A 21,557-nucleotide genomic window follows, 5' to 3' on the forward strand; every position below is an offset into this window, starting at 1 on the left:
GTTAAAAACAATGAGGCAAAAAAGGCTTTGTGATCAATTTCTATTGCAAGGTTGTTTATTTTTTACCATGCTTAGGAGTACAAATTATCATATGGCCTTCTTATACTAAGGAGATAATGTATTATTTTGTGATGAACTGATATAATTTACTTTATCGTATGTGACTTGTGAGGCAACCATATTGTAAGAGAAAAACTAACTAACATCTCATTTTTTTCATAAAAAAGTTAATATTTTAAAGAAGACTGATTGCATAGTTGTATATTTTATTAGGATTTGCTGTTTCGACTGCAGTTGTTTTCTGATTGAGGTGAAGTGACACTTAGCCAATGAAATCCTCATTAAAGCCACAGCTGTTGTTATTGTCCGTATTAAACAGACATGTTAATTAATATAATTGGCTGCTAAAACAACTCTTACCAGTTCGTCCTCATTATTTACAGATATTCAATTCAAGTGACCTAGTCTAGCAAATCAGGGCACAAGGCACACCCTTGTAGCATGAAAGAGGTGGTCTCTTTCTGAACTAAAGTGATGAACAAAGCAGATCTTTTGAAAAGAATATCATGACCTCTTTTTTCTTACAACAAAAGAGCTCCAAATAAGGCCACCTCGAAAGGCTTTTTAAAAGTACAAGCTGTACTATTTTAACACCTTATCAAACCCAGACCACTGTGGCGCTGGCCAGAGTCTCAATTCTTTGATTTTCATGTATGGGGAAGAAAGTTCAGCTTTGTAAGTGAAGACAGGTAGTAGGAGTTTATATTAAAAACTTACACTGGATAAGAATCTGCATTCACTCTTATCAGTACTGTAGGTTAACAATAATAATAATTCGGACATCACAATTGATTTTACAGCACAAGAAAATATTGAACAAGTGATTAACATTGCAGTACGATACAGTTTACAAGATTATCATATTCAGAATTATAAAAAAAAATAATACAATTTCTATAATTGTTTACTCTTGCAACAGCTTACTTATATGTGTTTAATATGTGCCATTGACTTGTATTTTATTTTGTAAGCATTATAGAATGCAACAATTCACTGAAAGCTTTGCATTGATTCAGTACACAGCTATGGTAAAAATTAAAAAAAACAAAACATATTTGCTTTCTCTTTTAATATCAGTAGCATCTCTGATTCAGGGCAATTGGGAAACTATCCTCCATCTCCTGACAGGTATTGCTGCTGCGCAAAAAATAAGTTTGCCTCAATAATTTAACTTATTATTAAAATATTTATAGCAAACTCAACTGAGTCATCATAATGATGGTTCCCAGCACCCCTTTGCTCCTGTGTGCACGTGTGCAGCAGCCTGAACCTTTAGGTCCTCCTTGGGGCTTGAAGACTAGAGCTCGTTTTAAGAGATTCAATGATTGACTTTTAGTGATGCAATTATGTGTGAATCTGTACATCTTGCTGTTTTGGAGTAGTCATTATTACTATCTTAAATCATGCCAACTACTTATCTACAATACAGTTTAGCACTTTTACCCATGGAAATTCATGAATATTTGTTTGCATTTCTGCTTTTGCTGTTAATTGATGTTGAAATTGAGATATCTTCCAATCCTGCACTTTGGTGGTTGTGCTTTATGACAATATTGAAATGCAAGCAGATTAGACCCAAGAAACAACTTTCTCAGGCATTCATCTGAATGGGATGGAGCAACGTAGAGAAACCAGCATAAAAATCGTCGGGGCAGATCATAGATGGGGGTCAATGTGCACTTTAGAGGCGTTTCTGCTGCTGAAGTCCATTGGATGTGTGGCTTCCGATGAACCTCAGGTTGGATCCTGGTAATGGATTACCTGACAGAAATTTGGGGAAAGTGTGGCAGATGAAGCTACTGACCCCAGTTAAGAAATGTGAGGTGGAGCTGGCATTGTGAATGTGCAGGACAGTGCTAGCATTTTTTGTCCCTTTAGGATACTAATGTTTAGTTACAATACATCAATTAGTGTTTAACTAGGATCCACCCACATTTACTTGAAATCTCTGGAAACTAAGAACTTTCTCAGCATTTCTCCCGAAAACAGTAAATAATAAAAAAGGAAAAGCTGGTCTCGTCCGTTGTGAGAGATGGACGTCTGAAGCGGAGCTCCGTTAGCAGCGGTGTTATTTTTTATATTATTTCCTTATTGTCCTGAGATATCCTGTATTTGTCCAACCCGAGGGTTCTACTATAGCATATACAAACATGGTCGTCAAGAAAGGGGCTCAGAAAGAAATGGAAAAGAAAACTAAAGCTGCATCCAAGCCCAGACCGACAAGTCCAAGGTCAAGCTCAAGGTATGGCCTTTCAGAGACTGACCTGGAACAGATGGGCGAAAGCCCAGTCTCTTCGGGACCATGGTCCGCAGCATTGTCTCCAGTTGAGATTGAAATGGGGAGCGAATGTGTGAGTGACGCAGGTCATGATAGCTCGCCAATTGGAGAAAATCATTTGTAACATTTAAAAGACCTTGCAGTCCACGTGTTCACCTACTCCACGCGAGCCCGGAACATCGGCTGTAATAGAGCCCGCTGCTTCACCTACGGTGCTCGGAAGCAGAAATGATCTGTCCGAAATGAAGGTGATGATCGCTGAGCTCAAGCATGAGATAAAAAATGATACAAAGAAAAGTGAGAAAGCAAGCAAGAAGGCAAGTGAGAAGCTGCGACGGGAGCTGCAAGAGCTGCAAGAGCTGCGGCAGAATAACAAAGACTCGGAGAAACGCGTATATATCCACTTTGAGCCGGCCTTTAATGGTGTGCTGGATAAAATTGAGGAGCACAGTCAGGAAAACGCGTCTAAACTAAGCACATTTGCCAATCAGCTGGACGATGTTAAGCAGGCATTCACGACTCGAATTGAAACAGCCGAAAATCTAGCATTCACCACTGATGGAAAAGCAACAGCTGCCAGTTCCGAATGCAAAAAACAGACAGACTTGCTGCTCTGGAAGATGGAAGCAGAAGGAATAATATTAGAATCGAAGGTCTGCCTGAGAAGTCCAAACCCAGTGAAACTCACAGCTGAACTATTCTCTAAAATAATTGGAGAGGACTTTAAATCAGATACCGAGATAGCAGCAGCTTATCGCATATGTGGATCAAATACCTTTAGACCTAGGTCTTTTATTATCCGTTTCGAGAGATTATTATGTAAGATAGAAGTGATGACACTCCTCAGATGCAAGCAAGAGATTATATTTGAAAATAACCACATTCGTATTTTCCCTGATTTCTCTCCCGCAACAGCTGCTAAACGTGCAGCCTCCTACAACATTAAACAGCCGTTACGGCAAGTCGATATCAAATACAGTCTCTTGTACCCTGTCAAACTGAAAGTGGATGTTCAAGGCCAATACTACGTCTATTCCAGCAAGGAGAAAGCAGAAAAGGAATTAAGAAAGCTGATCCCAACACTATTCTGAAACACAATAGTGAGTTGCATCCTGTCATGGCATGGCAAGGAGATATCACCTACTGTCTGATCCACTTGTAACGATATGGGTATTATAATTATACATCCTTTTCATTACTTGGATGGTTTCTGTTTATGTTTTAATTACAGTTATAGACGTGTGTGTGGAAGAAATTAACTTTTTTTTTTCTTACTACCCTAAAGGAGACTGTTTAACATCATACCCTTGGTATATTGTTATTATTGCATTAAGACTTACTATGCTTATCCTGGACCACTTTCTAACACCATCCCCTGGGTTTATTATCTTATTACTTTAAGATTGCTTAAGATTAGAATATATATTTTATGCTTATAGTTTATTAATTATTATATATAATCATAATTTGCTAATGATTATATTTTAGGCATATAGTATTTAGACTATATTGGCAATAGATATCTCTACTTTTTAATACTAAAACGCCGCTGTGGGGGGGCTTGTTTTTGCTTTGGACGTGCTCTGTCTCTAGGTATGTCAGAGGACCGAGACTTTGTGAAGTGGGGTCCAACCTCATGTGGGGAGGCAAAAGGGGGGGGGGGAGAGAAAGAGAGCAGGCTATATCTAATCTATCCTTTTAATCCTTATAATTATAACTACCAATGTAACAATAGGCTGCATGGCAATAACTCTTGGGGAAATAGGAAATTAAGGTTAATGCTGTCTCACTTCCAGTTAAGACTATAAAATGACATCAAAAACTCAGAATCAATATCTCCATGATAGGACAGTTAACTTTGTGAGCTGGAATGTTAAAGGCCTGAATCACGAATTAAAGAGAAAGAAAGTACTCTCTCACCTAACAGGTTTAAACGCTAAAATAGTATTTTTACAGGAGACCCATTTACTAAGCAAGGATCAGTTCCATCTGCAAAAGGACTGGGCTGGCCAAATGTTCCATTCTAGCTTTACAAAGAAAACTAGAGGTGTGGGAATTCTCATACACAGAACAGTCTCATTTGTAGCATCAGATGTAGTTTCTGATCCGGAAGGGAAATATGTGATGGTCATGGGCAACTTATTTAACTGTAAAATGATTTTGTTAAATGTTTATGCACCTAATGTCGATGATAAGGAATTCATACAAAACGTATTTGCATCCATTCCTAATGTGAACACTCATAAAATTATAATGGCTGGGGACTTTAATTGTGTTTTAAATCCACTCTTAGATAGGACTCCTGTCACAGGGGGGACAACATCTAACACTGCAAAGATAATTACACCATTTGTAACTGACCATAACTTATCAGACCCCTGGAGGTTTCTAAACCAAAACTCAGGAATATATTCTTTCTACTCACCAGTTCATCATTGCTACTCAAGAATAGATTATTTCTTTATAGATAATAATTTCTTGCCTACGATTAAATCTTGCAAGTATGATGCTATTGTTATTTTCGACCATGCACCTCTGATCTTGGAGCTAAAGTCACTATGCCCCACACACTCACCTCGTAGATAGCATCATAACTCGCTTCTATTAGCAGACGAGAACTGTACAGAATTTATATCCAAACAAATCAGTTTCTTCCTAGAGACAAATACGTCCCCAGAGGTTTCTGCAGGAATACTCTGGGATACTCTAAAGGCCTTCTTAAGAGGACAGATTATTTCATATCTTTCCCACAGGAATAAATTAGAAACCAAGAAAGTATCAGAACTAAAAAGCGAAATTACTAGAACAGATGAAGAACATGCCAGGCTTCCAAGCGAGGCTCTGCATTCAGAACTCAACCTCTTGACAACTAAAGAAACTGAACAACTAATTTATAAATCCAGACATCATTACTATGAACACGGAGAGAAAGCTAATAAGCTTTTAGTTCAACAAATCCACAAGCAAGAAGTTTGCAGTGCAATCCCAGTAATCACCAACACGAACGGAGACAAAATCATTGACTATAAAAATAGAATGCACACATTTAGAGACTACTATAAATCCTTATATTCTACTGAGTTTAAAGAAGACAACACACAATCTAATACATTTCTGGAAACATTACAGTTACCACAAATAGATACTTTTAGTGCGGAGGAACTAGATAAACCTCTGGTGCTATCAGAATTACTAGATGCTATAAAGTCACTTCAAGTTGAGAAAGCAGCAGGCCCTGATGGCTACCCTGCAGAATTTTATAAGAAATTCTCCACTTAGCTAGCTCCCCTCCTATTAGCAACATTTACAGAAGCTAGAGACAATCAAACTCTACCTCAAACTTTTCGTCAAACATTAATCACCATCTTTCCTAAACAAAATAAGGACTTATTACAATGTGCATCATACAGACCAATTTCACTTCTGAATAATGATGTTAAGATACTCTCAAAAATCACAGCTAGAAGGATGGAGAAAGTGCTGCCTTCGGTAATATCAAAAGATCAAACTGGATTTATCAAGAGTCGATACTTATCTTCCAATCTTCGACGCCTGTTTAATGTAATATACTCACCAACAAAGTCAAACACCCCAGAAATATTATTATCATTGGATGCAGAAAAAGCATTTGACATGATTGAATGGAAATACCTTTTCACTACATTAGAGAAATTTGGGTTTGGCCCGAACATTTGTGCATGGATCAAACTACCGTATACCAATCCAGAAGCTTCAGTTTGTATTAACATTATTTGTTCAGACTACTTTAAACTAGAACGTGGTACCAGACAAGGATGCCCCTTGTCACCACTGCTATTTGCAATCGCCATTGAAAAACTGGCGGTTCACTATCGAAATGCTGATCAGATAAATGGGATTATCAGAGGACTGGAACAGAAAATTTCTCTATATGCAGATGGTATAGTACTGTATATATCAGACCCACAAAATTCTGTGCCTGCAGTCTTAACAGCACTTACAGAATTTCAAAAGATCTCTGGTCTCAGAATTAATCTGTATAAAAGTGTACTCTTTCCAGTGAATTCTCAAGCATATAATATTAGATTAGACACCCTACCTTTTATCATCGCAGATCAGTTCAAATACCTAGGGGTAAATATCACAAGTAAACATAAAGCTCTTTATCAACAAAATTTCGCCGTCTGTTTGGAAAAAATTAAGCAAGACTTGCATAGATGGTCAACCCTTCATCTCACTGTAGCTGGAAGAATTAATGTTGTTAAGATGAATATTCTTCCTAAGCTTCTTTTTTTATTTCAAAACATTCCAATATATATCAATAAATAATTTTTTAAGCAATTAGATTCAACAATAACCTCATTTATTTGGAACTCAAAACATCCACATATCCAAAGAGCAACCTTACAAAGACCTAAGGCAGAAGGTGCCATGGCTCTACCTAACTTTCAGTTTTATTACTGGGCAGAAAACATACAAGCTATAAAAACTTGGACACAAATAGATGAACATACACAGGCTTGGTCTGCAATAGAAGTAAAATCCTGCAGTGCTTCTTTATATTCCCTGCTTTGTGCCCCAATAAATGCAAGTTATTGCCAATATACTAATAACCCAATTGTGCTTCACTCACTCAGAATATGGAACCAATGTAGAAAGCATTTTAAGATGGAGAATCTTTTATCTGTGGCACCTCTGCAAGAGAACCACCTCTTTCAACCCTTGCAAACATATGCAGTTTTTAATATCTGGAAAAAATTTGGGATTAAATTGCTCAGAGATCTTTATATAGACAACATCTTTGCATCCTACGAACAATTACATTCCAGCTACACATTTCTTTCACTATCTTCAAATCAGGAACAGAACCTGCCCGATTTTCCTCATCTTGCACCCTCGTCCATGCTGGAAAAAATATTGCTTAATTTCAAGGACGTAGACACTATCTCTGCAATATATAAAATTATTTTACAGTCCCTCCCTTTCAAAGACCCAAGAGGACAATGGGAAAAAAGATCTCTTAATCAATATATCAGAAAGGGAGTGGAAGGTAGCAATGCAGAGACTTCACTCGAGCTCCATATGCGCAAAGCATACAATTATTCAACTCAAAATTATATATCGAGCACATCTGTCTCGCCTAAAACTGTCCAAAATGTTTCCAGGGCAAGATCCAACCTGTGAATGCTGCAATCAAGTCCCAGCCTCACTGGGTCACATGTTTTGGGCCTACGCCAAATTAACATCATTTTGGGCCAAAATTTTTAAGTGCCTTTCAGACAGCCTTGGTGTCACAATCCCTCCTAACCCATTAACAGCTGTGTTTGGTGTTCTTCCAAATGGGTTTAAAGTGGAGAATGATAAACAAACTGTGATTGCATTCACTACTTTTGGCACGCAGACTTATTTTGCTAAACTGGAAGAATCCTAACGCTCCTCTTTTAAGTCAGTGGGTAACTGATGTTTTATACTATTTGAAATTGGAAAAAATCAAATATTCAGTTAGAGGATCTGTACAGAAGTTTTTTAAAACCTGGCAGGATATAATCAATAAAATTTTAGAATAAGCTCTTAAAGCACAGAGGAAGCAATTATCTCCACATTTCTTTTTCTTCTCCATTCATCTCTACTGGCCTATTAAACTCATCAAGTTAGGTATGTTTACAAGCCGTAAGTTTTACCCCGAGGGCCATGCTCTCTCTCTCTCTCTCTCTCTCGGGGTTTTGGGGGGGTGTCGACTTGTTTTTCAATCCTATTTTTTGTAAAAATTGATCGATTTGTATGAATGATTATAATAAAATTAAAAATAAAAAAAAGGAAAAGCAACCAATGAAACATAAGAGGAATTAGAAGTAGAAATACATAAATTACATTTAAAAGACTAATATTTCATAGAAAATAATTTATATGAGTGCAAAGCTTAGTAAATACACAAACCATGATGGGGCACTGAATGGTACTCGTCTTCATTACTGCCCACAATCAAATTTGCTTTCAACTCCTTTGCATCAATCCATTTTCTATTCCTGCTTTTTCCATGATACTCTTTCAAAATAAACTCACAAAATTAAAAAAATATCTGTAACAGCAAAGAACAAAACAAGAAAATATTACTCAAACAGTAGTGGAGAAAAGGATTCAAAATGCACTAGGACCAAGAATGGGTCTCAGCATTAAAGATAACTAAACTTTAAATTGACAATTTCCTGCTAAGATCTCGAAAGACAGGTGAATGAAACCATAGTACAATGGAGAAACGTAGGAGAGGAAGAAGCAGGGTAAAGATTTAACATTGCCTCAGGGGTAAATGTTGATATTACAACATAAATAAAGTTAATTCCCAACTAAACCATTGTCTTTGCGTAGAATTCTTGTTCTCTTGGTGTTCACATGAGTTCTCTCTAGGTATTCTGGCTTCACTCTACATATCAAATACACATGTGACTTAGTTTTAAGGGGCCAGTTTAACAGCGTGTGTATGTGTTTCAGTGCGTCTGCAATGAAGTGGCATCCCATCTACTGATGGTTCTTGCCTTGCACCCAACACTGTAGTGAAAAATGTGGGTTCAGAGTATCATTGCATGGACAGATGAGTGACCATAAATGCCTTTTTGAGCCCCATTGTCTCTGGGGAGTCTGCACACTCTTTTCAGGTCTGTGTTGTTTTTCCACTCACTCCCTTTGAGATACGCAGGTTCGATTATAATGTAGTCCTAGTGTAGCTGTGTGCATAGGTGTTCTCCTCAATGAAGTTGTCTCCTGTCTGTGATTGGTTCCTACCTTGCACACACAGTTGACAGGATAGACGTTAGCGCATGATAACCCAGAAGTGGATTAAGCAGTTTGGAGTATGTGTGTGTGTGTGTTATTTCACCTGCAGCAAACCACAGATTACAGTTCATCTCAGTTTGTTCATGTATCTAATATGACAGGCCATGTAACCAGCTGGCTTATTCAGATGAGGCTTGTGGAAAGTTGGAGCTTATGCTGACAGCACGGGGTCCAGGATACCATTCCATTGTAGGGTATGATCATTGACACTAGGCCACACTGCTTTATTTGAGCTCCCTATTTCTGTAAGGTAGTGCGCATAAAGTGCTTTTTCTGATCTACTTTGAAAAGGAAAGAGTAAATAGAGCATAAGAAAAATGTTATGCATAAATAACAATTCTTTAGATCAAAAAGAAAAAGGTTTGCATCATCAGAGATCAGATTTGATGATATGGTATTTAGTGGCCTCTAGTGTAATCACAAGAAATTGTTAAAAATATATTTTAGGTTTCCTAGTGACCCTTAACTGGATAGACAGGTAAGGGAATTGAAGAACTGACAACAAAGAAGTATGCATATATAGTAATATAGCAATAAGCCATATGCATAGGAATCAGTGATAAAAAGAGATGCTACCATACATGAATTTAGAGGCAATGCTACAACTTTGCATGTACCCCAATTTGACAAAATTCTAAAATTTTGTTTTAATAGGAACTTATGCTGAAGTGACAGGACTAACAGATCCCAAACTTTGCTACATTCTGGATGGGGTGCTTTTGCTCTATGGAATTATCATTACTGCATTGTTAATCAAAATGAAGGTAAGGAGTCTTGTGTGGTCAGTCCTGCCACTTTATAAAGGGGGGTCTTACTATTAGTTTTTTTAGTTTCAGAAACTTTGCAAAATAGCATTTTATTTTGGAGAATGCTGCTTCCTGCCTCATCATGCAATTTCTTTCATGTTGAATTTTGGGTTGATGCACCTAAAACCATTGAGATATTCAGATAAGGTTGATAAACAAAAACAAAAATATGGAAGCAGCTGCTAAGGAGACGACTAAAATGAAAGCAAATAGAAAGGAAAAACAAACTTTAGCATAAAAATATTCTGTAGTGTTTCATTTGCAAATAGATTTTTTTTAATCAATAAATTATATTTTTAAAGTGGAAAAAAATAATTTACTATGGAGGGGAACCACTGATGTTACTTTGGCTGTCACTGCTAGAAGGCCTGGGCATCCATTTGCAGGCTGGCCACTAGGCCACTTAAGGCCTATGTTGACCACGTTTGTGGTATCCCTTGTGACCAGGAGAGGAGGTGCATTGCTAAAGTACTTGGGGGTCCACATCAGTAATAAGATGTACTGCTCTGGTAAAACAGAGCAATGGTATAAAAATGGACAGAGCAGACTCTTTTGTCTTAGGAGACTGTGCTCTTTTAATGTGGGTAGTGACATCCTTTATGTGTTCTACACCTCTGTGATAGCCAGTGTGATTTTCTATGCTGTGGTGTGCCAGGCTGGTAACAGCACTTCATATATAACTATCGCAAGTGCACATGTTCTTCCTGTCTCTCTATAGGTTTCCTGCCCATCCCATGTAGACTGGTATCACATAATAAATGGCTGCTGCCCCAATGCTGTTAGGATTAGCTGCAGCTATGTAATCATTTGGGTCAAACTCAAATCCTGGAAGGCCATTGTGGCTGTAGGTTTTTCTTCCAGCCACTTTCATCATTAGAAACCAATAATTGCTGAAAGGAGAAAAAAAAAAAAAAACCCTGAGGAGTCCACAACCAGTTATACTGGTCACACTTCTGGTGACCCGTACATTCTATTATATCATAAGTTTGGCAAATTTAGTAAGAAGTACATTTCTTCACATGGGGCAGGAAAGTAATAGAAAAGCAAAACAAATTAGAATGGGGTCAATGACAGAACAGAATGATTGCCAAGCTTCTGTTTTTTTTTGCTTCAGTATCAACAACCCTGTTTGCAGCTCTAATCAGGGTAAACTATACTAAAACAGCAAATTTTCTGCCTAGATTTAAATGCTGAGACCAAACTGGCACTTCTTACACAAGAACAGGTTTGTGGACCTTCAGCTAAAGGGGTCAACATCTCACTTTTTTTATCATCTTTGGAACCTTTAGAAGATTAGCATCTTAAAATTGTAAGACAGTATGTATGCATGTGTAAGTTCTGTTAATTAACACTAGAATTATCAGAGCCTACAAAAAAACCCGTAAATCTGGCCCACCTTAAATCCCTTCGCAGCTCTCATTCAGTGTCTTTTGTCTTGTAAATGTGTCGATAAGCCCAAGCAGCAAGCAGCCTGCTATACCATTCCCCCCCCCCCCAAACGCCTCAGAACGGGCAAGAAGTTCTCCCAGTTCCTGCCTTGATTGATTATCTGGGAGTGAGCTACCCAGAATTGAAAGGGGAAATAATTTGATGTGTGTTTTGTGTCTACAACAAGCTATATAAACACATTGTTAAAACAAACGTTTTTCATGTTTTAGTAATAAATAACAAAATGTAGACATGAACTGTATAATGTGTGAAGGCTGATGGCCAAATATTAAATTAACACTTTTACAAAAGGTGAAAACATAATATGACAGCTTCCATGGTGTACCGGTAAGATCCGCTAATTTATAATCCGGAGGTCATGAGTTCGAAACCGGCTCCCTGGCAAATTTACCGTTTTGAGTAGTGCACTGCTCTTATTGTTAATATTATACAATAAAAACATACATTTGATTTGTGTCTGTAACAGCCGGTGTAAATTTATAGTACTTGTAAAAGTTAGCGTTTTTTTTTTCACTTTTATTCTCTCAGTCACGGTGACGATACAACACCCACCCCCAGATCTGACGTGGTTACTTTTTATCTGAAACTGGGAATAACTGTAGATGTGAGTGGTGTTTTGAGACAATGGAACTGGAAATTCTCTGATCTGGAGGGATAAAAGTTGACACACAAACACTGGTGAATCTGCCTGTTTCATATCTCAGCGTCACTTGAATTCTTTTTTATTCAGTTTTATTGAGTGTTCCTGCTCATGCTGAATTAGTATGTACCTTATGGTCCATGATGTCAAAGTCGCACTGACAAAAAACAGAGACATATGTACAGTCATATGAAAAGTTTGGGAACCCCTCTTAATTCTTTGGATTTTTGTTTATTATTGGCTGAGCTTTCAAAGTACCAACTTCCTTTTAATATATGACATGCCTTATGGAAGCGGTAGTATTTCAGCAGTGACATTAACTTTATTGGATTAACAGAAAATATGCAATATGCATCATAACAAAATTAGGTGCATAAATTTTGGCAGCCCAACAGAGATATTACATCAATACTTAGTTGAGCCTCCTTTTGCAAATATAACAGCCTCTAGACGCCTACTATAACCTTTGATGAGTGTCTGGATTCTGGATGGAGGTATTTTTGACCATTCTTCCATACAAAATCTCTCCAGTTCAGTTAAATGTGATGGTTGCTGAGCATGGACAACCTGCTTCAAATCATCCCATAGATTTTCGATGATGTTCAAGTCAGGGGACTGTGACGGCCATTCCAGAACATTGTACTTCTCCCTCTGCATGAATGCCTTTGTAGATTTCGAACTGTGTTTTGGGTCATTGTCTTGTTGGAATATCCAACCCCTGTGTAACTTCAACTTTGTGACTGTTGCTTGAACATTATCCTGAAGAATTTGTTGATATTGTGTTGAATTCATCCGACCCTCGACTTTAACAAGGGCCCCAGTCCCTGAACTAGCCACACAGCCTCACAGCATGATGGAACCTCCACCAAATTTGACAGTAGGTAGCAGGTGTTTTTCTTGGAATGCGGTGTTCTTCTTCCACCATGCAAAGCGCTTTTGGTTATGACCAAATAACTCAATTTTTGTCTCATCAGTCCAAAGCACTTTGTTCCAAAATGAATCTGGCTTGTCTAAATGAGCATTTGCATACAACAAGTGACTCTGTTTGTGGCGTGAATGCAGAAAGGGCTTCTTTCTCATCATCCTGCCATGCAGTTGTTCTTTGTCCAAATTGCGCTGAATTGTAGAACGATGTACAGATACACCATCTGCAGCAAGATGTTCTTGCAGGTCTTTTGAGGTGATCTGTGGGTTGTCTGTAACCATTCTCACAATCCTGTGCATATGCTGCTCCTGTATTTTTTTTGGCCTGCTAGACCTGGGTTTAACAGCAAATGTGCCTGTGGCCTTCCATTTCCTGATCACATTCCTTTCACTTGAAACTGACAGTTGAAACCTCTGAGATAGCTTTTTGTAGCCTTCCCCTAAACCATAATACTGAACAATCTTTGTTTTCAGATCTTCTGAGAGTTGCTTTGAGGATCCCATGCTGTCACTGTTCAGAGGAGAGTCAAAGGGAAGCACAACTTGCAATTGACCACCTTAAATACATTTTCTCATGATTGGACACACCTGTCTATGAAGTTCAAGGCTTAGCGAGCTAATCCAACCAATTTGGTGTTACAAGTAATCAGTATTGAGCAGTTACATGCATTCAAATCAGCAAAATTACAAGGGGACACAAATTTTTGCACAGCCAGTTTTTCACATTTGATTTAATTTCATACAACTAAATGCTGCTTCACTAAAAATCTTTGCTCAGAAAACACCCCAGTACTCAGATGTTCCTAGGAAATGAAAGACATTCCACGGTTATCTTTTTTGTTGAACGTCGAGTAAATTATTATGCAGACTGAGAGGGGTTCCCAAACTTTTTCATATGACTGTATACAGTATATCAGTGCTCCGCAACCTTTTCTCACCTACGACACACCAAAGTTCTTCCTAGAATTCCGCGGCACGTCAAAAGCTAAAATATATAGCACTGGCATAGCTGGGGGGGGGGGGGGGTCCAAGCTACGGTACAGTACTTTACTTTTTTTTTTTGTTCCTTGAGGAGGCGCAAAAAAAAAAATTTCTTTCAGCTTTGGGGCGTCAAATTTTTCACCACCCCTGGCAACATGATCTCCAGCTACGCCACTGATATATAGATATTAATTTAATACACAAATTTTACAATAATTTTTCATTTTTTATTATAAGTATACATTTATTATAAGTATACATACATAAAAACTATACTATATTTACTTTTATGCAATCTTAATAATTATTATAACATAATGACTGATTAATGTGATACCTGCACTTGTTTCAATGAACACAAAATTTTATATTCGGCTCAATATTTGACTGCGCAACCCGAAGTTCTTGGTCAAGATCTTTTAAGCATGACCGCTTATCATTTTTAATTAACACAAGAGTTGTTTGTCTTTTTTGGCGTAACTGGGATGGTTTGAATTTAGATGGCGATTTAGTTTACTGGGTGCCATTGCCTCGTTTGATAGCTGATCGCCGCAAATGATGCATTGTGGCTTTGGAGCCGTTTCGTCACCACACCACGAGAATCCATATCGAATGTAGTCTTCGTTGTACTTCCTTTTCACAATCTTGTTTTTTTTTTGCAACACTTGTGCTGGGTTCTTCATCATCTGTACGTGAAGACGAATCTTTTCCACGTAAAAAATGTATCCATATTTAAAGGGGTATAAAACTAAATATGAATCACACGAAGAACGTTAACCATACACAATTCAGCAACACAACTAATAGTAATGAATGATAACTACTGTCGCAAGACGAGTGAATGCGACATAGCACGACTAATACGTCGGCTTGAATTGAATCTAGGTGAGGGCACGGAGCGATCTGCCTATCAAAGCATACTACGGAGTTGTATGGCGACTACGTAGGGCCTACGTCGTAGGCGCCAGGCGATGGGATTTATTATTTCAGAGAAATCACACATAAAATTATGAAACCTTTAAAAGGCTATTTACGCGAATATTTCATTGCATGTATTCTCGTTATTGTATTTCTAAGGAGGACCTTTGACATATTATTTACAGTAGTTAGAAAATTGTCTTATTTGACCGCGTCACACCTGTATCGGCTCAAGGCACACCAGTGTGCCGTGGCACACCGGTTGCGGAGCACTGCAGTATATGATACAGTATTTGGAATAACTCATTTTATAGATAGATACTTTATTAATCCCAAGGGGAAATGTACGAGTTTTATGACCTGTATAGTACATTTCGGAAAACACTGTAGCACTGATGCAACATTATTCATATTATTCATATTCATTCGCATGCCTTCTTGCGCTTGTAATCAGTGACCATGTTTTTTTTTTTTTTTTTGATCTTGCTCATGCAGCCTCTACATTTTGGTGCATGGGGGTATTTCTTTTGTACTCCAGGAAATGCAGAGGAAAGAATAGTACAGAGAGGTCAGTTCCGCACTATACGCAATCATCAGATTCAAATGTTAACAGTTCATACACACCCAAGGACCGTCCTTTCTACATTTACGACATATGTACCTGTTGCAATGTACACACTATTCTCTGTGCTGTGTTACTATTACACTGAAGAGGCTGGAGAAGCAGCAGTCTTGGAACAGAAGCTTGTCGATGTTGCATCCTCTTTTGCTTTATCCATCACCTTTTCTTGTTAGAAGCAATGACGAAGTTCCTCTGCAAGGTGAGCCATGAACACTCTTCTTTTCTCAGTGGCCCCCGTGCATGCCTTGCACAGTACATGTGCGATGATCGCCACCAAGTCAAGGGAGTTATAGCACAAGCAACTGACCACCTGCGTGCTCCTGCAGCACTGAATAAGCTCACGCCTTCTGGTACACGATGTCATTGCAGCACTGGAAAAAAAAGAAAGACAAATATATGTGACATTTTGAAGAAATCATTTTATGACCTGAATAGTACCAAGCAGAAAACATCGTCACACTAATGCAATATTATGTGAAAATGAACAGCATCAGATCGGGTGTGAATTTATACTGGCGCTGTTAGTTAGAGTCAGATCAGAAAGGGGATGGGGGTCGAGGGAGAGCGAGAATGTGACTGAGAGAATAAGACTAAAAAAAGCTAACTTTTACTAATGCCATACATTTACAGCTGACAGTTCATTTACAGATCATGTCTACATTTTGTCATTTATTACTAAAACATGAACAATGTTTCTGTTTTAACGATGTGTTTACATAGATTATTGTAGACACAAAACACAAATTATTTCCCCTTACAATTCTGGGTCACTCACTCCCAGATAATCAATCAAGGCAGGAACTGGGAGAACTTCTTGCCCGTTCTGAGGCATTGGGGGTGGGGATGGTATAGCAGGCTGCTTGCTGCTTGGGCTTATCGACACATTTACAAGACAAAAGAGGCTGACTGAGAGGTGCGAAGGGATTTAAGGTGGGCCGGATTTACGAGTTTTTTCGTTGGCTGTGGTAATTCTAGTGTTAAAGATGGCCCAAGCCATATAAAGATGTGCATAATAGAAAAATAATTTTAAAACTCACCCTAAACATAACTGGAAGCAGGTGTAAAGACTTAAGCAAATATGTTATGCAGTCCTATTTAAAAGTTTGTGTGATGGTCTTTGCATTACCATTTTAAACTCGTTCAAAGCTACAAAAAAATAATACTTGAGTAGCCCATAAAGCACATGCATTAGTCAAGCCTGCTACGAAAAATTACATAAATTTACTTCTCAGTTTACTTAAAATATGTTGTAATGTTCTTATGTTTTAGCTGGAGAAACAAGCATTACCTAATATTAGTTTCAGTAAAACTGATATTTAGACTTTTTTGTTAAAAAGTGATAGAATGTATTATTCAATTCAACTATTGCTGTTGTATTGAGTGAAGTGCAGCATAATGTTTTATTGTGGAGGGGTCCCAGGGTTAATCCTGTTTTCACTTTCAGACTCTTTCTTACACAGATCTGAACAGTGTCCCAAATCCCCACTATAGTCCTCATACTTATACTACTTAACTGCCCGTTACAAACAAAAACAAGCCGGAGAAAAGGTTTACAATTTTATTCATGCATTATAAATTAAATTACTGTTCCCAAATATACCCAAAACAGAAGCAAAGTAAAATGAGTGTGACAAATAATATCAGTACAACCTGGATGGAGAAGTGTAGGCATCCAGTAAGCCCAGATGACCAGGTAGCTCTTCATTTTAGTAAGCTGACAGGCTTCTGTTCCGAGTTCCGACACGGCCTCCGGATGGATGGAATGACAGAGACTCAAAGTTTCTTTATTAGTCTGAATTTATTCCAGGCTTGTGCTTCGTTGATGTACCTTTTAAACCAATGGGACATCATAGTGTAGGGCCAACTACCCTCATTCAGGTCTCATGTGTTTTTGACCAAACCTGTTTAGGCATGATACAGCTGAGGTCAAACCTTATCTTTGTCCCTACATGTCCTTGAAAATTCTTACCAACCCAGCCCACCACTGCAGCCCCTCATATAGTTCGTACTGGTTCTGATGTGGTGTTCTCCAAGCAGATCAAGCTTTAACCATCTGACCTGGTAGATGGTGAGTACAGGACGTTTTTCCAGTGCTGTTAGTTTGGAAATTGGCCTTTCCAATCTAAGATTATACACTTAAAGGAATACTGCCAGAAGGCCGCTTCCTTCTTTTAAGCAACCAATTCAAACTGGTCATTTAAAGACCTTTTTCCAGGCAATTTCCAGAAATGCTGGCTATAGATAATACACAGCAAAAAAAGTGAAACAACAGCAAAAGAACATTAACAAAGCAATTTCTTTTCGTTTCCGAGTACTTTTTACTCTGCGTTACATGTGCCTATTAAAATGTCTTTACTTTAATTTAAATCTAGGTGAAGTTAAAGAATGATACCTTGATATGGTCTCAATTCATCACAAAAGCTGTGGATTCGTCTGTTCCTATGGTAGAAAGAGAAAATCATTTGGAAGAGTACTGATTTACTCAGCTACGTAAGAGAATCAATGCTGTTAAAACTTTTAGTGTATAAACAGTTGCCCATCTTTCTTTTACTTGTTCAGTTTTCCTAGGTAAGCCTTGTAAGAATGAAAATGAATCATTTAATAATAAATAAATCATTTTTTCATCAGTCTATTTCCTGAACCTAATTTATTAAACATGTCAGGAGTTGGAGCCTGTTTCGCAAGACACATCAACCTCAGGTGGAATGCAAGCCTTTCCAAAGCCACATTCATTCCTTCAGGACCATCTTAGAGTCACTAAATAAAGCTAATGCATATGATTTTTGGAATATGGGGAGAAATTAGAATGCAGAAAGAAAGACAGAGATAAGAAATTGCAAAGCCTTCCACTGAAGTCAGGTCTCTGCAGCTGGGAGGAAGCGGCACTGACCACAAAAACAATACTTGTCACTCCTATTCAGAAAATTGTATTCAGTCATGAAACCCTCAAGTATAGTGTTTAGGAACCTGAAGAAAAAAACAGACAACCATGTCATCCATCTAAATTTGTTTTCTTTTTTTGTCTTTTTTTGCAGCTAAGCAAGACGAAGGAGGATCCTGCTAAAGATGGCTTGTATGCAGTAAGTTTCACATTTGTTTTTGCACATGGTGAGAAGGTCCAATGCCAGTCTTTTAAAGAATGCAGCTCATTCTCTATTTGTGCTTATTCTAATGATATCTGGCCTTGGTAGTGTAAAGGTCATTTCTGCATGATGTAAGTACAAGGCTTTAGTTGCAGTGGGGGTATTTAAAGCATTTATTTTATGAAATCACTGGATATTTTTGTTGCCATATGAACTTTATTTAATATATCTGTACTTTAACAGTAATACTGTACTTGTGAAGTTTAAGAACTGATTAAGAAAATTACAAATGCATGTATAAGAAAATGGGTATATACCTTCTTTTACTTGCATTTTTTTATATTTACATAGCAAATACAGTTCTGCTGAAGTATATAATATTCTATTTAATCAATGCAACAAATATAAACACTACTGTATATCCACAGCACCCCATTTTCTGCTATTCTGTAGCTGGTCAGTTAGTCACTTATTATATCCTAATGTAAGGGGTTTTGTATTAAGTGCAGGTCTTCTATGTGAGTGCCACATATGCAGCAAGTGTAGTGTTGGTTGACCGACAGCTGCCTCTCACTGCTCAGGTTAAACTGTGCAATAGGCCAGGATAGCATTCATTAGTTTATTATCTAATTGTGTTTAAACTCTGAACAACCTCAAGAAATCTTTCATAATACAGTGAACCAGTAATTTGCCAAATAGCACATTCACATATATTAGAATGCTAGAGTCTTTCCATCTGTCATGTGATTCCTCACAAACTACTGGGGCTAATCAAAAGTTTATGAACTAATATGTTCTGGAATCTGAAAAAAGTTTAAATAGTAGCAACTTTGGCAAGTTATCTGTGGCCGGGTGTATATTATGGCAAAGTGTGCGCACAAGCGAACACCATGGATGTAAGAACATGAACAGCAGTGATATCTGTGGAGCATCAACCATATCACAGAAGGTGATTAAGTGATGTAGAGCAAGAAAGACTAAGAAAACAAGATGTTGAACCATATCGACAAACGACAAGTAATCCTGAATACAGCACACCTGAGCTGTACACAAATGCAGGGGCCCATAGGCATGCAAGGCAAAGTACAGGATTCAGAATGCAAGAAAGACACTGGGACAGAAATGCATGGTGACAATCATTAAGATCATCAAATCTAGCCTTTTTTAGAAACTATCCAAAGAGATGTGGATACTTTGTTTTTTTATTTGTCTTTTATTTTGGGACTGTAGGGTCTGTGTGTTTCGCTAGTGTAATATAAGTGGAGTGATACATAGTTTGTCTGTCCTGCACACTGATCTACAGTAATTATCATGTAAATTTCCTTGACACACTCCAAAAACCTTAAGAAGAATTTATTTATTCATTCTCTCTATTATTCTGATTACAAGCTGAACATTATATATTATATATATAAAGTTTTATGATGGAGGCTTTTTTTTTCAAGTCTACAACACTGGTGTCTTACTCTGACTTTAAAAAAACTGATTAAGGTTGATCATCATCTGCAAACCACATCCACTTCTGCTAATTTGAATATTCAGTATTTGGATGCTAGAATCCCAGGTGCACTTCGCAGGGTTTATGTTCTGACTGAAGCGTTTTCAGAAGCTCAGCCACTCAGACTGAAACTCAGTTTGCGGTTGGCTGCTTAAAAACTGTGGTATTTCCCTGCTAGAAGTGCTTATAAAATCATGAATAAAATGATACATAAATATATACAGATTTATAATCATACTTAGTCATTTTATTTGCCATTTTGACATATTAAATCCAATCATTATAAAAGTAATATTAAAATGAGTAATTTTATCTGATCAACCAGGAAATTACACTTTCAGTGATGTCAAAGAAAGGGTTCCATTGTGACCTTTCATTTTAGAACAACAAGGCTGTGTTTAAGGAAGGCATATAGGGAGCATGCACTGATAGCGCGTTGCCGCACCTTGATGAAAAAGAAAGATAAACCTAGCTGTCATGTCACTTTGCTCTTTTCTTATTGGGTCTTTGTAAAGTATGGATTCTGTAATATGCAAGAAAATCCGTCTATTTGTGTTGCTCCACCAGTACATGAACTAATATATTAGAAAGCGTATTGGTACTCAGAGGCAGACGTGGTTCTCTATTTCACATTTCAATTCTCTTCACATTACCACAATTCTGTCACATTCTAGTATTAAAGGGGGTTCTCTTGTCCTTTATTAATGAAAGAGACATGGTCTGTCAGTCAGTCATTGTCAAACCGGCTATATCCTAACACAGGTTCACGGGGGTCTGCTTGAGCCAATCCCAGCCAACACAGGGCGCAAGGCAGGAACAAATCCCCGGGCAGGGCGCCAGCCCACTGCAGGGCACACACATATATACACACACACACACACCAAGCACACACTAGGGACAATTTAGGATTGCCAATGCACCTAACCTGCATGTCTTTGGACTGTGCGAGGAATCCCACGCAGACACGGGGAGAACATGCAAACTCCATGCAGGGAGGACCCAGGAAGTGAACCCAAGTCTCCTAACTGTGAGGCAGCAGCGCTTCCACTGTGCCACCCCAAGAGACATGGTTTTCTAATACAATTATTTTCAGATTTACTAGTCATACTGTAGCTGTTGTATTATCATGTATACCGTGAAATTCATCCATACATGAGTTACTGCATGTTGGACAGGTTTCTGTCAATCTTTTGCAATTATGCTCGAGTTCTGGTTGGGTTCCCCCACCCTCTTGTGAATAGACAGATTTAAAAAAGGTTGTTATGCAATAGCAATGTGATGCAAACAAAAAATGTGTGACACAGATCAGTATAGCCCTCCATGCAAATGAATGTCTGTGACCCCGTCTCAGTCCAATGAACTAACAACCTTAATGTTACAAATAAGCCCTTCTCATTGCAAAGAAGAATTGAAGATCTCCCCCCCACCATTGAATGGGACAACTCACAAGCTACAAGTGGTGCACTTCCATATGCAGCTTCGTTGCAG

The 21,557-nt window shown here is 38.0% G+C and overlaps 1 protein-coding gene across 3 annotated transcripts in view; it reads left to right on the forward strand.

Moving 5' to 3' along the window:
• The window catches only part of LOC114650446 (T-cell surface glycoprotein CD3 zeta chain), a 148,756-nt gene that overhangs the window by 110,764 nt on the left and 16,435 nt on the right, over positions 1-21,557 (forward strand). For all 3 annotated transcript variants that reach the window (XM_028800090.2, XM_051926234.1, XM_028800088.2), the window contains exons 3-4: positions 9,803-9,912; positions 18,524-18,568. In XM_028800090.2, coding sequence (XP_028655923.2) covers positions 9,803-9,912; positions 18,524-18,568 — 155 coding nt within the window. The remainder of the gene's footprint in view (positions 1-9,802; positions 9,913-18,523; positions 18,569-21,557) is intronic.

This window comes from Erpetoichthys calabaricus, chromosome 4, assembly GCF_900747795.2.
Source record: "Erpetoichthys calabaricus chromosome 4, fErpCal1.3, whole genome shotgun sequence".
In the NCBI taxonomy this organism is placed as follows: domain Eukaryota; kingdom Metazoa; phylum Chordata; class Cladistia; order Polypteriformes; family Polypteridae; genus Erpetoichthys; species Erpetoichthys calabaricus.